Raw genomic sequence first — 20,552 nt, 5'->3', positions numbered from 1 at the left:
AAGACTGTATGTTCCTCTGTTTATTTTAAGACCGTATTCCCTCATATTGAAGGGGGTATTGATGGCCATTTAAATTGAACGCAGCTTATTATGCCTTGCTGCATATTGAATATATCCCTGTATTATACCTGTATGAGCTCAGAGAGGGAACCAAGTAAAGGTTGATCTAGGAATCCCAAAGCAGGGCCTGGTTCACAGTCCAAACTGTTTCTAGCACCCCTTGCACTCTGCGTCACCCTTTGCCCATCTGCTTATTGTCCTCCCCGGCTATGCCAGAGGCCCCAAGATGTAAAAGCCTTGAGAGAGAGGCATTGCATAGAACTGACAGGAAGACAGAGCATCCTTGTAAAATGTAAACATCCCTGGCAATGTAAAAGGTAAACATCCCTGGCAAGGATCCTCTTATCAGAGGGAATGGTGCATTAGCTGCCGGAGACACGGAGAGAGACTTGCTAATTATATTATTGAGCTAAATCTGATCCTATCATTTGCATTGCCTGCATTGTATAATTCTGACTGTATGCTTTCCTCCTTAAAATGCCTTCCTCTTTGCCTCTCTGTGTGTCAAAGTGTAATGTAAGCAAAAGGAACAGTGAGACAGCTTGCTATCAAGGCCGAATAGCTGACCTTGTCTGGAAGACAGAACAAAAGACATAGAGAGGCTTATCAGTGGATGCACTTCCAGCCTGAAGCTGGAAGTTGCTAGCTTGATGCATAAACTAGTCTTACTGAAGGCTTTGTTGAGTCAGCATGTGTTTATGAGAAGGACCGGACACAGGAAGATCCATATATGTACTTGTAACCTATGACCCTCTTGCGTGCACACTCTTACAGAGTGGATTCCTGAGGAGGGGAGAAGGAGCCCAAGAAGTGTATAAGAATCTTTGCAAATTTGTCTTTCTTTACTCTTGTTGTGAAGGTGATCACCAAGAGTCTCTTAAATTTAAGAATTAAATTCTTCCTCTGGATTCAACCCTCGGTGTCGTTATTGACTGTCTCTGTCCCTGCCTGGGCGCAACTTAAGGACCCTTATTAGCAAATAAGGCTACAATATGAAGTGAGATATTCAGGGGAGGCCCTTTGGAACTTGCTCCTAGAGAAGTTAGACTGGCTCCCACCTTGTTGTCCTGCCACTGGGAAGTGAAAACTTACTGGTACTCGTTCCAACAGGCTGTTGGAAACTGAATCCTTGTAATGAAAGGCCTGGTGCCGTCCTTTTTTATTATTACTGTATAACTGTTTTATGTTTTCAATTGTTTCTATATATATAGTTTTAATTCTAACAATGTTTAATTGTTTTTTAACAAAGTGATTAACACCAACTTAAATATCCAAATGGAGCTGCAAGCACTCAAAACGACAATTGAACATATCACAGATCAATCAGAGAGAGATAGGGGGACTGGATAAAGTATGCAGGATTCCAGAAAAAGAGGGAGGAGAGATTATTGCTTTTATTTTAAGTTGTTTTGACAGTTTGAAGATAGACCTTCCCCGATTGTTCTCCCTGACATTCAACAGGTGCACAGAGTGGGTGGGCTTAGAGCAAGAAAGGCAGATGCACCAAGAGACATTTTGAATGCTGCCAAACCAAAACTTTGATGCCTTTGATTTTAAATGCCTTACACAGCTTTCAAGAACTTAAATACAACTCCATTTCCAGACATGGACGTGCACTCATTGAAGGAGAAAATTATATTAGAATGTTGTCTTTTTTTCTCTGCAGGGATCATGGGTGTTGTGGGAAAAGGGATAGAGAATGGGCTTAGTATGCTGCTTTGTGTATAAAGAATATGTGCATATTTGCTTGGGCAGGGACAAGCCATCTCCTTGCTGTGGTGTCTGTCCCGTGTCCGCAAAGCCTGGGAGAATTGGCAGGCTGCCTTGTCTACACCTTCTTAATAAAGCACTAGAAGTGGCCATTCTGTTGTTTTTGACATCCTTCTTTAGTATCTCTGCATCCAACCACTCCTATATTCCCTCATTTGGGCCTACGGTTCAGAATGGATGTTCTCCCTCAACATATCACAAAACCTGTGTCAATTATGAGCTGAGCAGTGACATAAGGCCAATCTATATGTTATGTTAGCTACATACAGTCATACCTCGGTTTGCGACTGCCTCCGTTTGCGATCGATCAGTTTGCGACCGCCGTGGACCTGGAAGTGTTTACATCTGGGTTCCGCGGCGTGCGGATGCGCAGAAGTGATATGCACAGTGCGCGCATGCGCAGAAGCGCTCTGTCGGCGCTTCGTGCATGCACAGAAGAGCCCCTTGGTTTACGACGAACTCGGGCAGCAACCGGCTCCACAGAACAAATTGCAGTTGCAAACCGAGGTATGACTGTATCTGTGCCATGCTTCCCTGTTGAAGCCATGTTGGAACTAGAAGGAATTGCCACACATACACACTGATTAACAGAAATTTTATTAGTTGTTCTTCTGGAACCAGTTAAACTCAACTTGAGCTCCTTGTTTATCCCAAAGCTGGTGTCTCGCCTTGTTATTTCTTCTTGTTCCACCTTGTTATTTCTTCTTTGATTGAAAATCCCTCCTGAAAAAGCACTTTTTCTCTGAAATATCTGCATAATTTCATTGTCCTCATATATACACAAAGCAGTATTTTTATCATTATCAATCTACTGTATTGTTATAGATTAATTTCACTCCCAATAGTCTTCCTCGGGTGTTTCCATGCCCTTGCCTCCTCTTTTTGTTCACTCTGTTTCCTCCTTGCATGACTACAGAGAACAGGGTAACTTGAGAAGTCACTATAGCAGGACTGAAGAACATTTGTGGGCCCAGCTCCCGTGGAGCCATGGGAAGGGGGCATGCATGCAAGAAGACTCAAGTGTCCAGTATTGGGATCAAATCAGGCCATGACTCATATTGATTACAGATGTAAGCCAGTTTTGGCATAGGCATTGAGTGTGTATCCTAAAATCAACCAAACCAGTTGGTGGATAGTAGGGGTTGATCACTGTCAGGGGTCACTGTATAATGTGCATGAAGTGCCTCCCTCTCCCCATGGCTGGCTTTTAGAGCCTGGGATTAGCCCAGAGGAATGAAATCTTCACCTAGGCCCTCTATGAAATTGTACCCCCTTGCTAACTACTGATTGGCTCTTGCAGCCTTGTGAGCATTTCCTGGCTCCTAGCATATTGGGATAGGCAAGAAACAACCCCTCCTGTCATGCTGAAGCTAGGGAGAGGAGCTGCCCTCTCCACCATGGCCACACCATACCACAGCTGCCACCCTGCCACAATTCCATGGGGAACAGGGATTTTCAGTTCATGGACCATATTTGCATATGAGCAACCTTCCAAGGGCACAGTTGTGGGCAGGGTCATAGTAGAGCATGGGTAGAACAATTGAAGTAAGTCTTACCCAGGAATGAGGAAGAAATTCAATTTAGTTTGTATTTAAAGATCAACCTATCGAAAACAATATGTGGCCAAAACACAAATATTCTTCAAATTTTTCATGTTTCTGAATTTTTCAATGCAGCCAAGTAATGCGTGCAATAATGCATAAACTAAAGTGTACTAGTCTAGACTAAAGTGCACACAGAAACGCATAGTGAAAAGATTTAACAAATGCATTATATTAAGGAACACAGAATTGCAGAAACCTGTATATTTGGCAAAATTACATAAAAATTTGTACAACAGAAGAAAAGCATACTAAAAGAACCTGACAACATATTTAAATATAGTCCCAGGAAAAGGTAACTTGCGGCCACCCGGCAAATTTCCACCAACAAGTTATTATCCTTCTAAGAAGAAAATAATTGTTCTATAATTTGGGGGAAACTCCTAGTAGTTCTGCATGTTGCAACTGCCAAGACCAACAACACACTGGGGAAGATATAATCATAATTACTGTTTTTCATCTTCTCATACAGTTGACATCCAGAGTCCATTAGCAAGATGAACAATCAGCATCTGAGGACAGCTATAAATCACACATGTTATTAAGAACACGATCTAGACATAGGTAAGATGGTGCCAATTTTCTTTCTATGATCATTTGCTCCTTATATTTGCTCCCTTGCATCTATCACCTTTTTCTGTAATGATTTTAAGCTCCTTCTCCCCCCCCAAAACCCCCTACTGCATATGTATCCTAGTTCTCATTCTTATTGCTCTATTCATCTTCCACTTCTCAATTTCTTACTGTAAAAAAGAGGCCCACATTGATTAGATATTGATTTACACATTCATTCCTGCCTTACCCTCATGTACCTTACATTCTTTTGGACAAGCTGGTTGAAAATCCTCACGGTTACACTTTTTTTCTTACACTTTAAAACAATATAATAGATACCTGTAGATGAAGAGGAGCACGTGACTATTTTTTTAAGAAAAGGAAAAGGTATACTTCTTCGGATCTCCCTTTAAGAATACAGGGAGGAGATAACAAGAATATGCTCTTGAAGGTCACAGATTGATAAGGATCTACATTTAAATATAAGACTGGCACCCAAATTCCCTAGAAGACCACTCGGTAACCAATGTAGCAGCAGAATCAACTAAAATTCAAAGAAGGCTGTAGCAACACTGGTAATATCCTCATATGTGCTGTAGATGGAAATGTACGTTTGGAGGGGACTTTTTGTCAACAAAATCATATTGGTGGTAACATTGCTGCTTGTAATGCTGTGTCATGCTGTATGCAAGACTCATTCTATTAATTGCTCCATATATAATGATCCTCATCCTATCCCTCATGAATTTTACCAGTCAGGAGATTTTGTCATTGGTGGGATTGTTTCTCAAGTCTACTTCCTTTATAATAACCTCTCCTTCTTGGAACAGCCAGCACAGGCCTTGATTGAGGAATCCATGTAAGATTTCCTTCCTTCCTTTCTTCGTTCCTTCTCTCTCCTTCCCTCCCCAACCTTCCCACACACACCTCTATCTCTCTCTCATTCAACAATAGTTCAGATCTCAATATCTGAGTGCATATCATTAAGACATTATTTCTTATCCTTCATGATGCAACTAATCGTGACTACCTTACACTGGGACAATCTAGGCTTTGTGTTTGGATATTAAAGCACCATGGATTGGGGCCATCAATCAAATCTGACTCCTAAATGAGAGTATGCATATGATAAATAGGTTTTCAAGAATAGTATTGTCCCCACTTGTTATTAATATTTATTTATTTTTAATGCACAGGGAAAATCATAGGAGTTTATGTTTTCTGAAAAGTAATTGCTTAATTGTCTCTCAGGCACTTTCCACTACCCTGACATAACTGAAGTATGGTTTTCAAATGCAGGTTAGTTTATGGAGGTTTGAAAGTCTCCTTTTTGCAAATGGTAGATGCATTTAAGTTACATTAATGTGTCCCTGCCTTTCAGGAATTAAAGGATCCATTATTTGTTGCTTGCACATAACTGACTTGATCGTATAATATATTTCTTCATTAATTGAAATGGTTGTTATGAGGTTTTCAGGCGTGTTCAAGGCTCAATGGGTGGACAAGAGAGAGGCACACATTCAAGTCCCACTCCCAATGCCCTTGCATGCGTCATGCCTTCCCAGTCCCTCTGTTGATTAATGTGACATGGTACATGATTGTGAGAGGGGTTCTAGTCACATTCAAGCAAACATGAATAAAATCCTCCTTATTACACTATAATGTTTTGTTGACACAACATTATTGTCTTAAAGAAAGTAAAACTAACAATGCAAGGAAGAATATATTAAGTCCTTGAATGACTCCAAAACATTCTGATCATTTAAATATTCATCAGAAGAATAAATGTTTCATATAGCTTACTTTCTTCTAACTTCATTGTATTATCTCCTTGGCTTTTTCAACTTCTGTAGTACTGAGTTACATTTCAGTATCAGAAGTTTGCATGTGAATGATGATGAAGTGTACAAATGTATTTTTGTGGCTGATTTGCTGTTGTTTTATTAAACAGGCTGTACCTCTTTTTACAGTTCACTGCCTAAGAACTACCAGCACATTTTGGCTTTAGCATTTGCTGTCAAAGAGATCAATGAGAATCCCAGCATCTTATCAAACGTCTCTCTGGGGTTCTATATCCTCAATAGCTACTTCAGTGCAAGAATGACCTATAAAGCCACCCTGAGCCTGCTTTCCAAACAACAACGGTTTGTCCCCAACTTCTGTTGTGATGACCAGAACAAGCTGATAGCTTTCATTGGTGGATCTATCTCTGAAATCTCTGTCAATATGGCTATTATTTCAGCAATGCACAAGACTCCACAGGTAAACTCTTGGTCTAGAGATACCACAAAAGTGTCTCACCATCTTGATGAGGGATGCTGGAGGATTCCACTCCAAGCACACATGGAAATGGAAATTCACATGTTCATTCGTAGTTAGGAAAGGAAATCAGGCAAGCACATATTATCTGTATTCACTATTGTTCTTTTCTTTTGAATTTTGAATTTTTAAAATTAATTTTCCAAGTCATTACAAATCAAACCAAATTAAATTAAATTAATACAATTTCTTAAAATCCGGTTTCCCGTTCCTGTTCCAAACATATGATCATCCTCATTTGCTCACATAGCACATATTATCTGTATTCACCATTGTTCTTTTCTTTTGAATTTTGAATTTTTTAAATTAATTTTCCAAGTCATTACAAATCAAACCAAATTAAATTAAATTAATACAATTCCGGTTTCCCGTTCCTGTTCCAAACATATGATCATCATCATTTCCTCACATAGCCACATCATTTTTTTATTTAGAGGCCAGTTGACATCCTTCACTTGCCGTTAAACCATTCATCCAGCTGGCCATGTTTTTCACCTTATAAGCAGCACCTTCATTACATATTATAAAAAATAATAATCCATTTCACACGTGTAGTCCTTCATATACATTGTTGTTCAGGATCTGGTGTGCTGGGAGAGTTAATTACTATATTCCATTGTTCAGTTCTCTGCAGTGTTTTTATGGATGGTACAAGGCCACATTCCATTCCTTTTGCTGTTAACAGACTAGCATCTGAGCTGCAGCCATAAATAACTCACAAACTCCACCATTAAAAATCTGTTCTAGAGTTCTTCCTCTGAACACAGTGGGGGTCATAGTAAAACCTTGTTAAATTCCTTGTTGAGCATAAATCAAAAGCCTCCCCCTCTTTTCCAAAATAACAAACAGAATAACATAGCAGCGGCTACACACATCTCTTTCATTATACAGGAGAAGACAAGAAAAAAGGAGGCCATTTGAAAACCATAAGAAAGCACAAAGCACCTTGTCCTCCCCCTTCCTTTTCCAAAGAAAACATTCAGATACCTTCAAAGAGCCAGGCCCAGTCCTTTCGGCAGCCCATTAGTATATGTCAGTCCAGGAGCACCTCTTGATTAATGCCAATTGTCCGAATTATGGAGAAACCAACCACAAATCATGCCAGAGATGGATGCTCATCCGTGGCAGGGACACACTTCCAGGTTGCACCCACTCTGCCTTTCAAGTTGGCAGACATGGGCTTGTGTGGCACAGTAAGATGCAGTGGGCTCCCCAGACCCCACTGGAGTACATTGGTGGGATTTTTGCCCCATAAATCCTGGCATTCTTCTGCCTGAACCCCCTTGCTGCCCACAGAGGGCAGCAAAGAGCGACCACCATTGACTCGTGACATAGCCGGAAACCTCACCATTGTTGTTTTCAGTCCTGATGACAAACACACAGTGCTATTATTCTGGGAAGACACAGGGGTATGCATATCCCTAAACTTTTTGTGAATCTAAGTTTGGCATCATTGAGAGGCAGTATTTCCACATGAGTAGGAAAATGAGAGTACCCCTAAACATTTTTTTAGAAAAAAAAGCACTGCAAACACACATATTCATTTTTTCTGATATTTCCTTTGAACTGAAATGAATGACCATTGCATTGAAATAAATGATGTGGTGCCTTGTAATAAGAACATCATTAATCACATCATTATAAAATTTGGGCACAGCAGACAGACAGGTGAATAATGTTGTTCTTAGTAAAATAAAAAAATTCCTTCAGTAGCACCTTAAAGACCAACTAAGTTTTTATTTTGGTATGAGCTTTCGTGTGCATGCACACTTCTTCAGATACAGTGAAATAGAAGTCCCCAGGCACTTATGTAGAGAAGGGGTGGGGAGGGGTGGGGATGGGGAGGGGAGATCACTCAGAAGGGTGGTGGAAGTGGGTGATTGACTGACTAAGTTGTTCTTAGTGACAGTGGAATGGATTTTTTTGTATTTTTAATCTCTTGTTGGAAGCTGCCCAGAGTGGTTGGGGAAACCCAGCCAGTAGGGTGGGGTATAAGTTGTTGTTGTTGTTGTTGTTGTTGTTGTTGTTGTTGTTGTTGTTGTTTGCTTATACCCTGCCCATCTGGCTGGGTTTCCCCAGCCACTATGGGCATTAATTATTATTATTATTATTATTATTATTATTATTATTATTATTATTATTATTATTATAAATAGCACTGATGGCAATGAATACAGGTTGGAACAGAAATTATTCCTTCCTACATCCCTAGTCTTGATTTCAGCACAGATTCAAAAAGTTGCCCATTTTATTTTCATTAGCAATCGGCAGACTATATGGTAATATTGTCAGATTGATTCACAGATCATGGAAAAATAGATAATGGAAAACTGCTTGGAAACTAACAAAATGAAAATAAACAAAAGCAAAGCTTTGAATAGGAGACAAGTGGCAGGACAATAGTACACTTGAAAAGGACCTCAAGAATACAGTAAACCAACAGCTAACTAACAGTCACCACTGTGATACAGCTGCAAAAAAAGAACTCTTAATACAATTTCAAGCCACATTAATACAACCATAGCTTCTAAGTAATGAGAAGTAATAGTTGGATGTTATTTACAGTTAGCACACCTCGGGTTTGGTATTATGTCCAATCCTCAGTGCTGTTCTTTGTGAAAGATAAAGATAACTTGTAACAAGTTCAGTGGGAGACAATGGTTCAGGGGAATGGGGAGAAAACATTATAGCAAAAGGTTGGAGGAACTGGGTATACCGTATTTAGTACAAAATTTCTCAATAGATGTGACAATGAAGAAGGAAACAAATTGTCCTCTGCTGCCCCAGAGGGCAGGACAAGATTTTGGAGCAGCATTTGAAGGCTCTTTTTAATAGTGACTGCAGTTCAGATATAGAACTAATTACCAAAGGGTACTTCCTGGAGTTCTTTAAGGAGAGGGATGAAAAGCTATAAATCATGGGTAGTCAAATACCTGATTGCCTGCAGGACCATTTCCAACTCTGGGATACAAAGACATACTTTTTTATTGTGTGAAAAAAATCTTACATGTTTTATTTCAGCTCTCTTATGGGTCCTTTCTGGCAGTACAACATGGCAAAATGCTATTTCCATTTCTGTACCAGATGGTTCCCAACGAAGCCTACCAATACAGGGGAGCTGTGAGGTTACTTCAGCATTTCAGATGGACATGGGTTGGGCTCTTGGCTGTGGCAGATGACAAAGGGGACCAGTTTTTACAGACCATGGTGCCAATGCTGTCCCAGAATGGCATATGTTATGCCTTCATAGTAAGAATACCAAAATGTAATTATGTGGATAAATTGATAGAATTGCTTATTCAGCAGCGGAAAAACTATGATATTCTCATGGAGAGAAAAGTCAGTGTATTCTTTGTATATGGAGAACCTCCATCCTTTCAGGTTATGAGAATGTTGCTATTTCTAGCACCTTTCTTGTCACTGCCACCTCTGGGCAAAGTGTGGATTGTTACATCCCACTGGGATTTTGAATCACTGTCTGTTCAAAAGATCTGGGATATGCAAGCCTTTCATGGTTCCATATCCTTCAGTGTTCATTCAAATCAGCCATTGAGATTTCAAAAGTTCATTAAGGGAGTAAGACCTTCCTGGGCCAAAGGAGATGGTTTTATTCAGGACTTCTGGGAACAGGCATTCGGCTGCTCATTAAAGTCTAATGAACAGGAGGAAAAGGAGAATGAAATCTGCACTGGAAAGGAGAAGATTGAGGATATTCCTGGAGTTCTGTTTGAAATGGACATGACTGGCCACAGCTACAATGTCTACAATGCTGTCTATGCTGTGGCACATGCTTTGCAGGCCATATACCAATCCAACTCCAAATACAGAGGATTGGAAGAAGGAAGGAAATTTGACATTCAGAATATACAACCCTGGCAGGTAATGACAATTAAATACAATGGCTACAGAACAGATTAGCTTATGATCCAGAAATAAAGGCACTTCTATCTCTGCATGAAACAATTCCAGCAGTAGGCGACTGTTTGGGGATGAGGGTATTCACTAATGACTTTTTCTCCATAATGGGCCAAGCATTTGTAGCCTAATAGGCAGGAACAACAAGAAGCAATAGAAAGTGATCTCGTACACAGAAGAAGACCCAGACAGAATGCTAACATTGGAATACAGTATTTGGGGGGCCTAGAATCATAGAATCATTATTTATCCCTTTGTCAATATACTCTTCTAAATTAGGTCCATCACTTTCTAAGTAGGATCACTTTCAATAATAGTGCTAGAGAAATTGTGCACTTTGATGGAAATGGAGAAATTGTGGCCAGTTTTGATGTTACAAATTGGATGATGTTTCCCAATGGCTCAGTGATGAGAGTAAAAGTTGGAAGGCTAGAACCTCAGGCTCCTCCAGGCAAAGAGTTAATAATTCATGATGACCAAATTGTCTGGCACCAAAGCTTTAATCAGGTGAGACGTATCTTTTGAAAACATATTATTGCAGTTGAGCTTTAATTCTTCTGAAATCTCACAGAATCTCTTTATTTCATGAAGAAGGCCTCATCTCAAAGAGGCTTCATCATCTTAATTGAAATTTCATGAGGGCAGCAATGCCTTTCTGATTAATGCCTTTCTGATGAACTGAAGCATTGTTCTTATTAATCAAACCAATCAATTAAATAAATAAATAAATAAATATAAGGAATTAGTTTTGCATTTACCTCCATGTGAAACCCTCTACAATGCACAAGTCCCATCATTCCTGGCCACTGATTGGAGTTATGTCTAGAGGGCAGCATTTTGGCTACCTCTGACTTACAAGCAAACTGCAGTCTCCCCTCAATCATCCAGCACTTGAGACTAACTACCTTTTGTTGTAGGTCCATGGCTTGATGTAGAGCAAATTGAATGAGAGAGATAAATGAAGTGCAGTTTTCCGCCTTTCAGTTATCTTTTTAATTCTGGCTGGTATAAAGACTGACAATTTTGGTGCATGGGGGCAATGTGCTTGTGTAGAATGGATGACTGGCCTTGCTAATAATCCTTCATGTTTCTGTCCAGGCGCTGCCAGTTTCTATATGCAATGACAACTGCTATCCTGGCTATAGCAGGAAGAAGAAGGAAGGAGAGAGATTTTGCTGCTATGATTGTGCTCGGTGTCCGGAAGGAAAGATCTCACACCAGAAGGGTAGGAGGAGTAATCAATAAATTTTATAAAATACATAGGGAACAGAACATAAAACAACATCACCTAGTGTCACAACCCTCCAAGCAGATCTTAATGCACTCATCAATTCAAATGGGAGGTTGCTAGTGTGTGTGTGCGCGCGTGCATGCCTAAGAAATGTAAGACTTTAAAGATTATCAGTCAGTTTTTGAAATGGGTCTGGAAATGAAGTAGAAGCTTCAAGAGAAGAGAAATATCTTCCTAATATTTACTTCGGAATAAGATATGAGCTGCCACATTTTGGAACAAGTGAAATTTCAAAATCTTCAAAGGAACCTCCAGGTGAATTGCATTGCAGTGATGCATCATCAATGTAATGAGCACATGTTTACATGCCAGATAAACCTCATTTAGGAATGGGCACAGTTGGTGGACCAGCCCAAACTGGACAAACATACCACACCCCAGGCAACAATGTCCACCTGGATGTGAAAGAGCAAAACTATTACAAAATTATAAGTAAGATTTAGCAAAACTACACATGTGATGATTAGTGCAATTTGCATAGACAGTGGGAACAACCAACTTGCATGTTTTTTTTCTTTTTTCATGTATAATATTCAGAACTATGTGTATGGCTTGATGCCATCATTGAGATAAAAAGGGAATAGCTTTTTTATTATCTCCAGTATCCCAAACTAATTTTGATTTGTTTATTCACATATAGTAACCCTCATGGAAGACTGTCACCTAAAGCCTTCACTTCTGTGGCTTCCCCAATAATGGGAAGTAGGTAAATGGTGATTTAGCAGTAGATCACTATATTATTTTTAACATTAGTAGGAATTGTTGATTCCATTATTTAAAGATAACAATAGAAAGGCTTTTATTTTGAACCAGACTGTTAGGATTTCTAGACTTTCTTTATTAAGAAGCAGGTTTGCATTTGAATATAAAGCTGACCTGTTTTCTCTCTCTTTTTCTCCCCCCCCCCCGCAAAAAAGCAGACCACTTTGCAAAATTTTCTCCAAACATTCTGCACCATACGTTGTGGTGGCCTCAATTTCCCCCACTCAATGGTTCAAGTGGTAAAGACAAAATAATGCACAGGTTGCCAACACAGCTGATGGCCACTTACAGCAGCAGCCAAAAAAACCACATCATTTTTGGGCTGGTTAAACAGGAAGAAGGATGCTCTGATATTGCTACTGCTAATGGGGATTTGAAGCCCAACATTGAGGGGCAGGCATAAAATTTCTCCTCCCGCTAGAGAAATTTGGTGCAATCCTCTTCTCACTTCCCCATTTCTCTGCTTGGTCACCCCAAGTATATGCAGTGCATCCCAACAACTCACCAGTAAGGAGAGATAGCTAATTTTCTTCATCTGTGAGACATTATCTTATTGCACATGTGTCCCACTGAGATGAATGTCACTTAAGTCAATACATGATTAAATGTTCATATCCATTGTAAATGAATCAAGTACTGTATTCCATTTTTGCATCCATTCCACAAGCAGAATCAAGTCAGTGTGCTTCAGAAACTTCATGGATGGTCCACCATCCGGGAACTGACCAGACCCAAACTATTACAGTTTCAGATGGTGTGCAATGTGTCTCCACACCATGCTCTGGGATTAAAGGACTCTCCAAACTCAAATACAATATTAATAATTAGGCACGTGAAAAGTACTTTCTGGGTGTTTAAAGTGTTCCATATACACTATCCCAATAACACCAATAGCAATTTTGTAAATTACACATGAAGATTAAGACTAACAAAGAACAGCATTTCCAAGGGTCACCTTCTATGTTCATGGCTTGAAAAGAAATCTGTGTCACACAAAAATTGGGTCACCAAAAAAAAATTTAGCCATTACCAGATCTGCATGTTCACTAAACACTCTCACTTTCTCTTTGAAATTATGGGAATCCTTTCTCCTAGTGTTGGTCAAAGAACTGCAAGAACATTAAAAAATTAGGAAAGTGTTGGTTAACATTTTAAAATACTTAAACCATTCCTCCTTTTTTTCAGACATGGATGTCTGTGTCAGTTGTCCAGATGACCGGTACCCCAACAACAGCCAAATTGAATGTATTCCCAAGATTCCAGTCCACCTTTCTTATAAAGAAACGTTAGGGAGCATTTTAGCTATCACGGCTATTTCTTTCTCCTTGATCACAAGTTTAGTACTTGGAACTTTTATGAAGCACAAAGACACTCCCATAGTCAAAGCCAACAATGAGACCCTTACCTGCATCCTCCTCATCTCTCTCCTCCTTTGCTTCCTCTGCTCCTTGCTCTTCATTGGACAACCTGGAAAGATCATCTGCCTTTTTCGACAAATTACTTTTGGCATCATCTTTTCTGTGGCTCTTTCATCTGTGTTGGCAAAAACCATCACTGTGGTTTTGGCATTCATGGCAAACAAACCAGGGACCAAGATGAGGAAATGGGTGGGGAAAGGACTCGCAAATTCTATTGTCCTTTCCTGCTCCTTTATTCAAGCAGGCATTTGCGCTCTTTGGTTATTTACATCTCCTCCATTCCCAGATAGAGACATGCACACACTGCATGGAAAGATAGTACTAGGATGTAATGAAGGTTCAGCTACCATGTTCTACTGTGTCTTGGGCTACATAGGCTTCCTGGCCATTGTCAGTTTCATTGTGGCTTTCCTAGCCCGGAAGTTGCCAGACAGTTTCAATGAGGCCAAATTTATCACTTTCAGCATGTTGGTGTTTTGCAGTGTTTGGATAACCTTTCTTCCAACCTACTTGAGCACTAAAGGAAAATACATGGTGGCTGTGGAAATCTTCTCCATCCTGTCCTCCAGTGCTGGATTGCTTGGTTGCATATTTTTCCCTAAATGCTACATCATTGTACTGAGGCCAGAGCTGAATAACAGGGAGATACTAATAAGAAGAAAATAATAATAATACAGTATGAGAATGCTTATACAACTGGATAGCTCAGTTGGTTAGAGCATGGTGTTTGTGACACTAAGGTTTCAAGTACAATCCCCATATGGAAAGCTACATATTCCTACATTGCACGTGGATGAACTAGATTATCCTCCCGGTCCCTTCCAACTCTCCCATGCTATGATTCTATTACCTGGTTTTATCTGTGTTACCTGGAAATAGTGAGGGCAGGGATGCTATGAGTATTTATGCATGAGTGCTTGCCTAGGCAAATGTTGCTGCTCAAATTCTCAAGGGGTCCCTGTATCTTGATTCTTCTCTCACACATACACTTTTGACTTCAGCTCATCTGCAAGATGTCCTCCTAACCTTTGACTATTAGTAAGGCAAAAACAGTGCTCAGCATAGTGTCACTATTGTCTTTTTTCACTCAGCATCATGGGATTTGTAGCTCACCGTGACATATATCAGTTGATAAGTCCTTTGCCTACACTCTGAAGAAGTGTGCATGCACACGAAAGCTCATACCTATGACAAACTTAGTTGGTCTCTAAGGTGCTACTGGAAGGATTTTTTTAAAAATTTTTTAACTTTGAGGCAAGTAACTGTTGTGCTTTGATACAATACCTGCTCGCTTTTTTCTTTATTGAAACTCACCCAACCCCTAACTCAAATTCAGGGCCGGCGCGTTCACTTAGGCAAGCTAGGCGACGGCCTAGGGCGCTAGAATGTTGGGGGCGCTGCTCAGCTTGCCCCCCAACCCCCGCCGCCACCCGCCGCCCTCCCATGGCGCGCCTGTGGACGCGGCGGCAGCGCTCTGACAGCGCTGCCGCCGCGAGTCTCTTTGCCCGGGGAAGTGCGCTAAGCTCTGGCAGCGGGCGGAGGCTCAGCGCACTTCCCCGGGCAAAGAGACCCGCGTCCATGGCGGTGGGTCTCTTTGCCTGGGGAGGTGCGCTGAGCCTCTGGCCGCCACCACCGCTTCGCCCCCTCACAGCGGCGGCAACCGGAGGCTCAGCACACCTCCCCAGCCGGGCATAGAGACCCGCGGCGGCAGCGCTGTGACAGCGCTGCCACCGCGAGTATCTTTGCTTGGCTGGGGAAGCGCGCTGAGCTCTGGCGGCGGCAAAGAGACCCGCATCCATAATTGGGTCCCACATAATTGATCACATGACATGGTACACACACACACCTTTTGTGGGCAAAGGTGGACTGGGTGGAGGGCAACAAATTCTCTGCTCTCCCACCCCCCCCTACCCCAAAAAACAACCCCTTTTAAAAATGGAATCTTCCTCCATCTCTAAATGTGAATGAAGAAAACATTTCTCCATTGCCTATGATCTTAAAATTTGGGGGCACACAATCAAGGGGCAGCTGTTTTGGACTGGCAGTAAAGAGCATTTCTTCAAAATAATAATATTAATTAATTTAGGGAATCCTGCCACCCAGATTATGGCTTCTTGGTTAGTAGCCAAACTGACTGTAAAGAGAGATTAGACAAATTCATGGAGGGTAGATGTGTTATTGAGCTCTCTGCATGTATCTATCTGTGGCTATTAGCTATATTGGCAGAGAAGAGATGCAATGCACTGAGTAAAAAATGTACCAGTAGGTGGAGGGTGGAGAAGGATATTATTATTATTATGCATCCCTATACCCAGGAGACTCAGGGCGGTTCACAGAATGAAATCAAGATATAAAACCACAAAATTAATAATAATAATAATAAACCAATAATAATAAACCAATAGCCCCACCCTCCACAAAAAAAGAACAACACATTTTAAAAGGGCATAGGATATGGAATGCAACATAATGAATTAATTATTCCCAAACTTTGAAGCAGTTTCTCCTTCAAGCCCATCACTTTAAACATCTGTAACATGGCTGGCTAATGATTAGCCCTCTAGATTTTGTCGCGACATCCCTGGTTATTGACAATGCTGATGGGGATGATGAGAGTTGGAGTCCTCTAAGCTCTGGAGACAGGGACGTATGAAGGGAGGGGTGACGGGGGCGTTCCGCCCCGGGCAGCGCAATCCCGAGGGCGCCATGGCGGCTCCCTCTGCCACGCCCCCAGAACACGCACCAGCCCCGCCCCGTCTGCTCTGTGCCCCCGGTACCGGAGAAGGAAGCACTGCCAGTGTCTGGGGGCCACCTCTTGGCCCCCTGCCCCAATCCTATAAGCTATGTCTGAATGTGTCAAAAATGGATGGACGTCTTACCAACAACCCACATTTCAGAAACCAGGAACATTCCTGAAAAAACAGCAAGGAAAAGCCATAGAACCTTCATAGTTTACACTCGAAAAGGATCTTGAGTCAGATTAGAATAATGGAAAAGAGCTCTGGGACCGTTCTGCAGTTTCTCGAATGCCAAGTCTCTGCTTACTGATAGAGCTCTGTGGTATACTGACATGTCAGCCCTGTTCATTAATCTTCCTGTTGTGATGCAGGTGGCAACAGAAACTCTCAAGAGGACATGGTGTGCAAGAGAGAGGAAGTTAACTCACAGTGCATTAATCTGACTAGGCATTCCAGATTCACTGGGCTGGAAATATTGTTTCAATGTGCCTTGTATCCCAATCAGATGAAATATTGATGTAGGTTTGCTAAGTGATTTCATCCTTAAAATGCCATGCAAAGGTCTACCAGTCTGCCCAGCGGCGGAGGAAACCTCTCAGGCTCCTGGGGCAAACCACCCATAGAGGTGGGGCACGTGACGTCCATAGGGATGGGACAGGGCATGTAGTGCCTTTAGGGAGGGACGGGATGGGGCGTGTGGCACCCATAGGGACAGGATGGGGTGTACAGTGCCCATAGGGATGGGGTGCGCTGTGGGGCCTCAGCTGCCCTACAGCTGGGGGGGAGGCAGAGAGTGGACAGCCTGTAGGGGCTGAGATGTGTGGCTTGGGCATGCTGCAGGCCCCACGGTGAGTGCTGTCCGCAATTTTGTCCTCGCTTGCTGCTGTGAGGAAGCAGGGAGGAGGAGGAGGAGGAGGAGAAGGAGAGGAACAATTGTTTTTTTATTTTATTTTTGTTTTTGTTTTTTCTACTTTTTCCCTATTTTTTATTTTTATTTTTTCTATTTTCTATTTTTCTTCTATTTTTTCTATTTTCTATTTTATGTTTTATTTGGGGGGGGGGCAGAAGGTGATCTCGCCTAGGGTGCAAAAAACCCTAGCACCGGCCCTCCTCAAATTGTGAACATGTTCTCCCAAAACATTTCCCACGCACAACCCAGTTGCCTATTACAGTTGTCTCTCCACTCTCTCAGTACATGTTTATGAATGGAGTCCATAGGGAACACCACTGGTTTTGCTGCAATAAGTTAAAGCATCTTTGAAGAGCTTCTACCCTATTGAGGAAGAGAGACACATCTGAAGTACCGTAAGTCCAAAAGACTCATGAAAGTACAATAGGCATGCAGGTGGAACAGTGAGATATTCTTGAAGGGAAGAAAAAGCAAGTGCCAAAACTCCAGTGAAATATATAAGGATTATGCTGGCAAGAGGGGGCAGTTCAGATCCCAAAGACCTCAGCACTGACGTCACATCCCAAGAAGCCATTCCCAGCCTTCACACACTCAGCAAGTTTCGGCCCTGCAACAAAAAGGGATACGAGATGATTATTTCAGTCTAGCACCAGCAAGCAGTTCCCTGACAGGTCTAAGCTGTCTACATAGCAAACACAGTAAAAATGGCAGTAAAAATCACACTAACTACAGAATAAATAAACAATTTATTTTACAAGCTAAATGACAAATTAAAATGCACACATTGATTTCCCTCCTCCACACTTCCTTGCCCCCTTCACCTTTGTATATCCACCACTATTGTCCTTATTCTTATAAGCTGTTTGCCTCTCTCTCTCTCCCTCTCTCTCTCACACACACTCACCTGTGCTCTCATGGAGCCATCCCACGGCTTTTGCCTCTAATAGCTGCCAGGCATCACTATGTTCTGCAAAGTGGACATGTAGCCAGAGAACAAGAACTGTTGTCCATGCAGTTTGAACCACCTGATATTATGTGCAGGGAAGGGGGGGGGCAGCAAGTGATTCTCGCTCATCCTGTCAGAGACACCTCCAATGTCTCATTCTTGGAAATCATTCTAGGATGGATCCAAGAATGATTTCCATCTTCAAGGGCCCATCCAGGTGAAGACACAGAACAGCGTTTGAGCTTTCCAAATGTCCTACCTGAGTAGGCATTTCCCCCAGAATCTCTGCTTCACTCAGACCTAGTATGTATGCTGAGCACGTTGGCATCGAGGGACCAGAAAACATCAGCATTCTGCAGGGAGACTAGCCTCAAGAGAAGTGATTCATTTGCTGTTGGGGAAGTAAAGAAAAACATTGCACACCTTGCAAGCATTTCGTTTAGTCTTCCTCTGTTCTCCAAAGGGTTTTGAAAATCCATGAAAACAAAGAAAGGTCGCAATCTGTGGAACTCAGGAAATAATGTACAAAAGTGTACAGCATTGTTGTGGGAGCCTTTGGGAAGCCTTGAATGCTGGGCCCTTGGAAGAAGAAGGATTCAAAGAGAATAATTACCCCACTGCCAACTCCCAAGGTCTGGGCATGCTAGCCAAGATTTCAGGCTTCCCAGATCTACTTTATGCCTTAAACCAGGGATGGATAACTTTTTAAAGCCACATTGGTACCTGCCCAACAGGTAATATATGACATCATATATGGGGCACATGACCGTAGTTCAGACCAAATGGACAGGCCTAGTAGGTCATATTTGGCCCATGGGCCAGAGCTTCCTCACCAAATTATGTCTTGGATTAGAGCACATTTCTTTCTGTATCTGCACCCATTTGAAGCAGTCTTTAAGATTGGCCTCCAAGGCTCATTGACCTGGTGTCAACTCGGGTCAAATTAGCAGGCATTGCACATAGCACCTTTTCAGCGGTGGCCCCCAGCTAATGGTCTCCCTCTCTGGGCATGTACAGGCAAAACTCTGAATGCTGTTTGTGCCAGCTGGGAAGAAAGATGGGGGAGTTCAGCAAATCCATTTGCATGTCTCTAGCTGGCAGCTCTACAGACCCTGATGTCTGTGAGCTTCCTTGGGATGGGGAAGAAGAGAGAAACACCAGCTGTGGCTTATTGCTACCTTTTTCATGTGTGTGTGTGTGTGTGTGTGTGTGTGTGTGTGTGTGTGTGTGTGTGTGTTTCTCTGTTGCTACTGTGGATAAGGGAGAGAAGTTTATTACTGTGAATGCTAGTGGGCAACAATTTATATTGCTCAGGGTGAGAGCCTGGATAGTTTGGAGAGTAGGAGTAAAAGATGTTAAGTTACTCAAAAGCCTCAGGGTGAGAGTCTGTTGGCACAGAATGAGCCCTCTTTGTGTGAGAGACAGAGAGGGAGTGACTGCCAAAGTGGGAAAACGAGGTGAGAACTGTTGTTAAGACTTTTCGTTCTTTAATCTGTTTCGGTCTCTTTCTATCTAGGTATTTGGTTAAATTCAAAATATTAGTTTTTGCTGCTGTTTTGCTTGTTTACCTTGATAAATTGTTGTTTAGTGGACCTGCTTATAAGTATAAGAGAGTGGAGTTTGTTTAGCTTATACAGTGGTACCTCGCGAGACGAAATAAATTCGTTCCACGAGTCATTTCGTATTGAGAAAATTTCATCTTGCGAAGCGCTGTTTCCCATAGGAATGCATTGAAATTTAATTAATGCGTTCCTATGGGCAAAAAAAAAAAAAGCACAAAAAAGGCGCCGACTCACCAGCCACAGCCAGAAGTCTTTAAGGCTCTGGGGAGGGGAAAGCAGGAGGAGGGCCAGGGGTCTCCCCCCGCCACAGCCTCCGCTCCTTCAGGCGCCGCCGCTATTGCCGCCAAGGGCTGCCTGGCGAGCCCCACTGCAGCTCCTGCCAGACCGCTGAGGGAGAAAAGCGGCCCGTGCTTGCCCGCCAGCCCGCCAGCCCGCCAGGGAGGAGCCACGGAGGCCGCCATGTCTGAGTGCTGCGCCGCCACAGGAGGCAGAAGTGGCGGCCGTGGATGGCAGAGTCCTCAAGGTAAGCAGCGCCAGTGGGTGGGCGGGGGTGGCTGCTGCGGTATGAACCCCGAAGGAAAGGGGTGAATGGAGGCACGGACAAGGCCTGCTGTCGGCTGTGCTGCCCACCCGGGCCAGATGGAGGACCAACGGCTACTTCGTCTTGTGAAGCACAGCCACAGATGACTTCGTTTTGCGAGTCTT

General features: G+C 42.3%; 2 protein-coding genes across 2 annotated transcripts; both read left to right on the top strand.

The window, feature by feature from the left end:
• The first annotated feature begins 3,357 nt into the window (after nucleotides 1–3,357).
• Nucleotides 3,358–7,364, top strand: LOC148683940 (vomeronasal type-2 receptor 26-like). Its single transcript, XM_088654664.1, has 4 exons — nucleotides 3,358–3,375; nucleotides 4,586–4,845; nucleotides 5,957–6,248; nucleotides 7,278–7,364. Exons 1-4 carry the CDS (start codon nucleotides 3,358–3,360, stop codon nucleotides 7,362–7,364), a joined length of 657 nt encoding a protein of 218 aa, XP_088510790.1.
• Nucleotides 7,365–7,381: 17 nt separating this feature from the next.
• On the top strand, nucleotides 7,382–14,357 carry LOC118077512 (vomeronasal type-2 receptor 26-like). The gene is made up of 5 exons (XM_088654663.1): nucleotides 7,382–7,498; nucleotides 9,327–10,184; nucleotides 10,500–10,727; nucleotides 11,319–11,445; nucleotides 13,459–14,357. Exons 1-5 carry the CDS (start codon nucleotides 7,382–7,384, stop codon nucleotides 14,355–14,357), a joined length of 2,229 nt encoding a protein of 742 aa, XP_088510789.1.
• Nucleotides 14,358–20,552: the final 6,195 nt, after the last annotated feature.

This window comes from Zootoca vivipara, chromosome 12, assembly GCF_965207765.1.
Source record: "Zootoca vivipara chromosome 12, rZooViv2.hap1.1, whole genome shotgun sequence".
Taxonomy (NCBI): Eukaryota; Metazoa; Chordata; class Lepidosauria; order Squamata; family Lacertidae; genus Zootoca; species Zootoca vivipara.
Note: the sequence above shows the minus strand (reverse complement) of the source record. Positions and strands in the feature narration are given on the sequence as shown.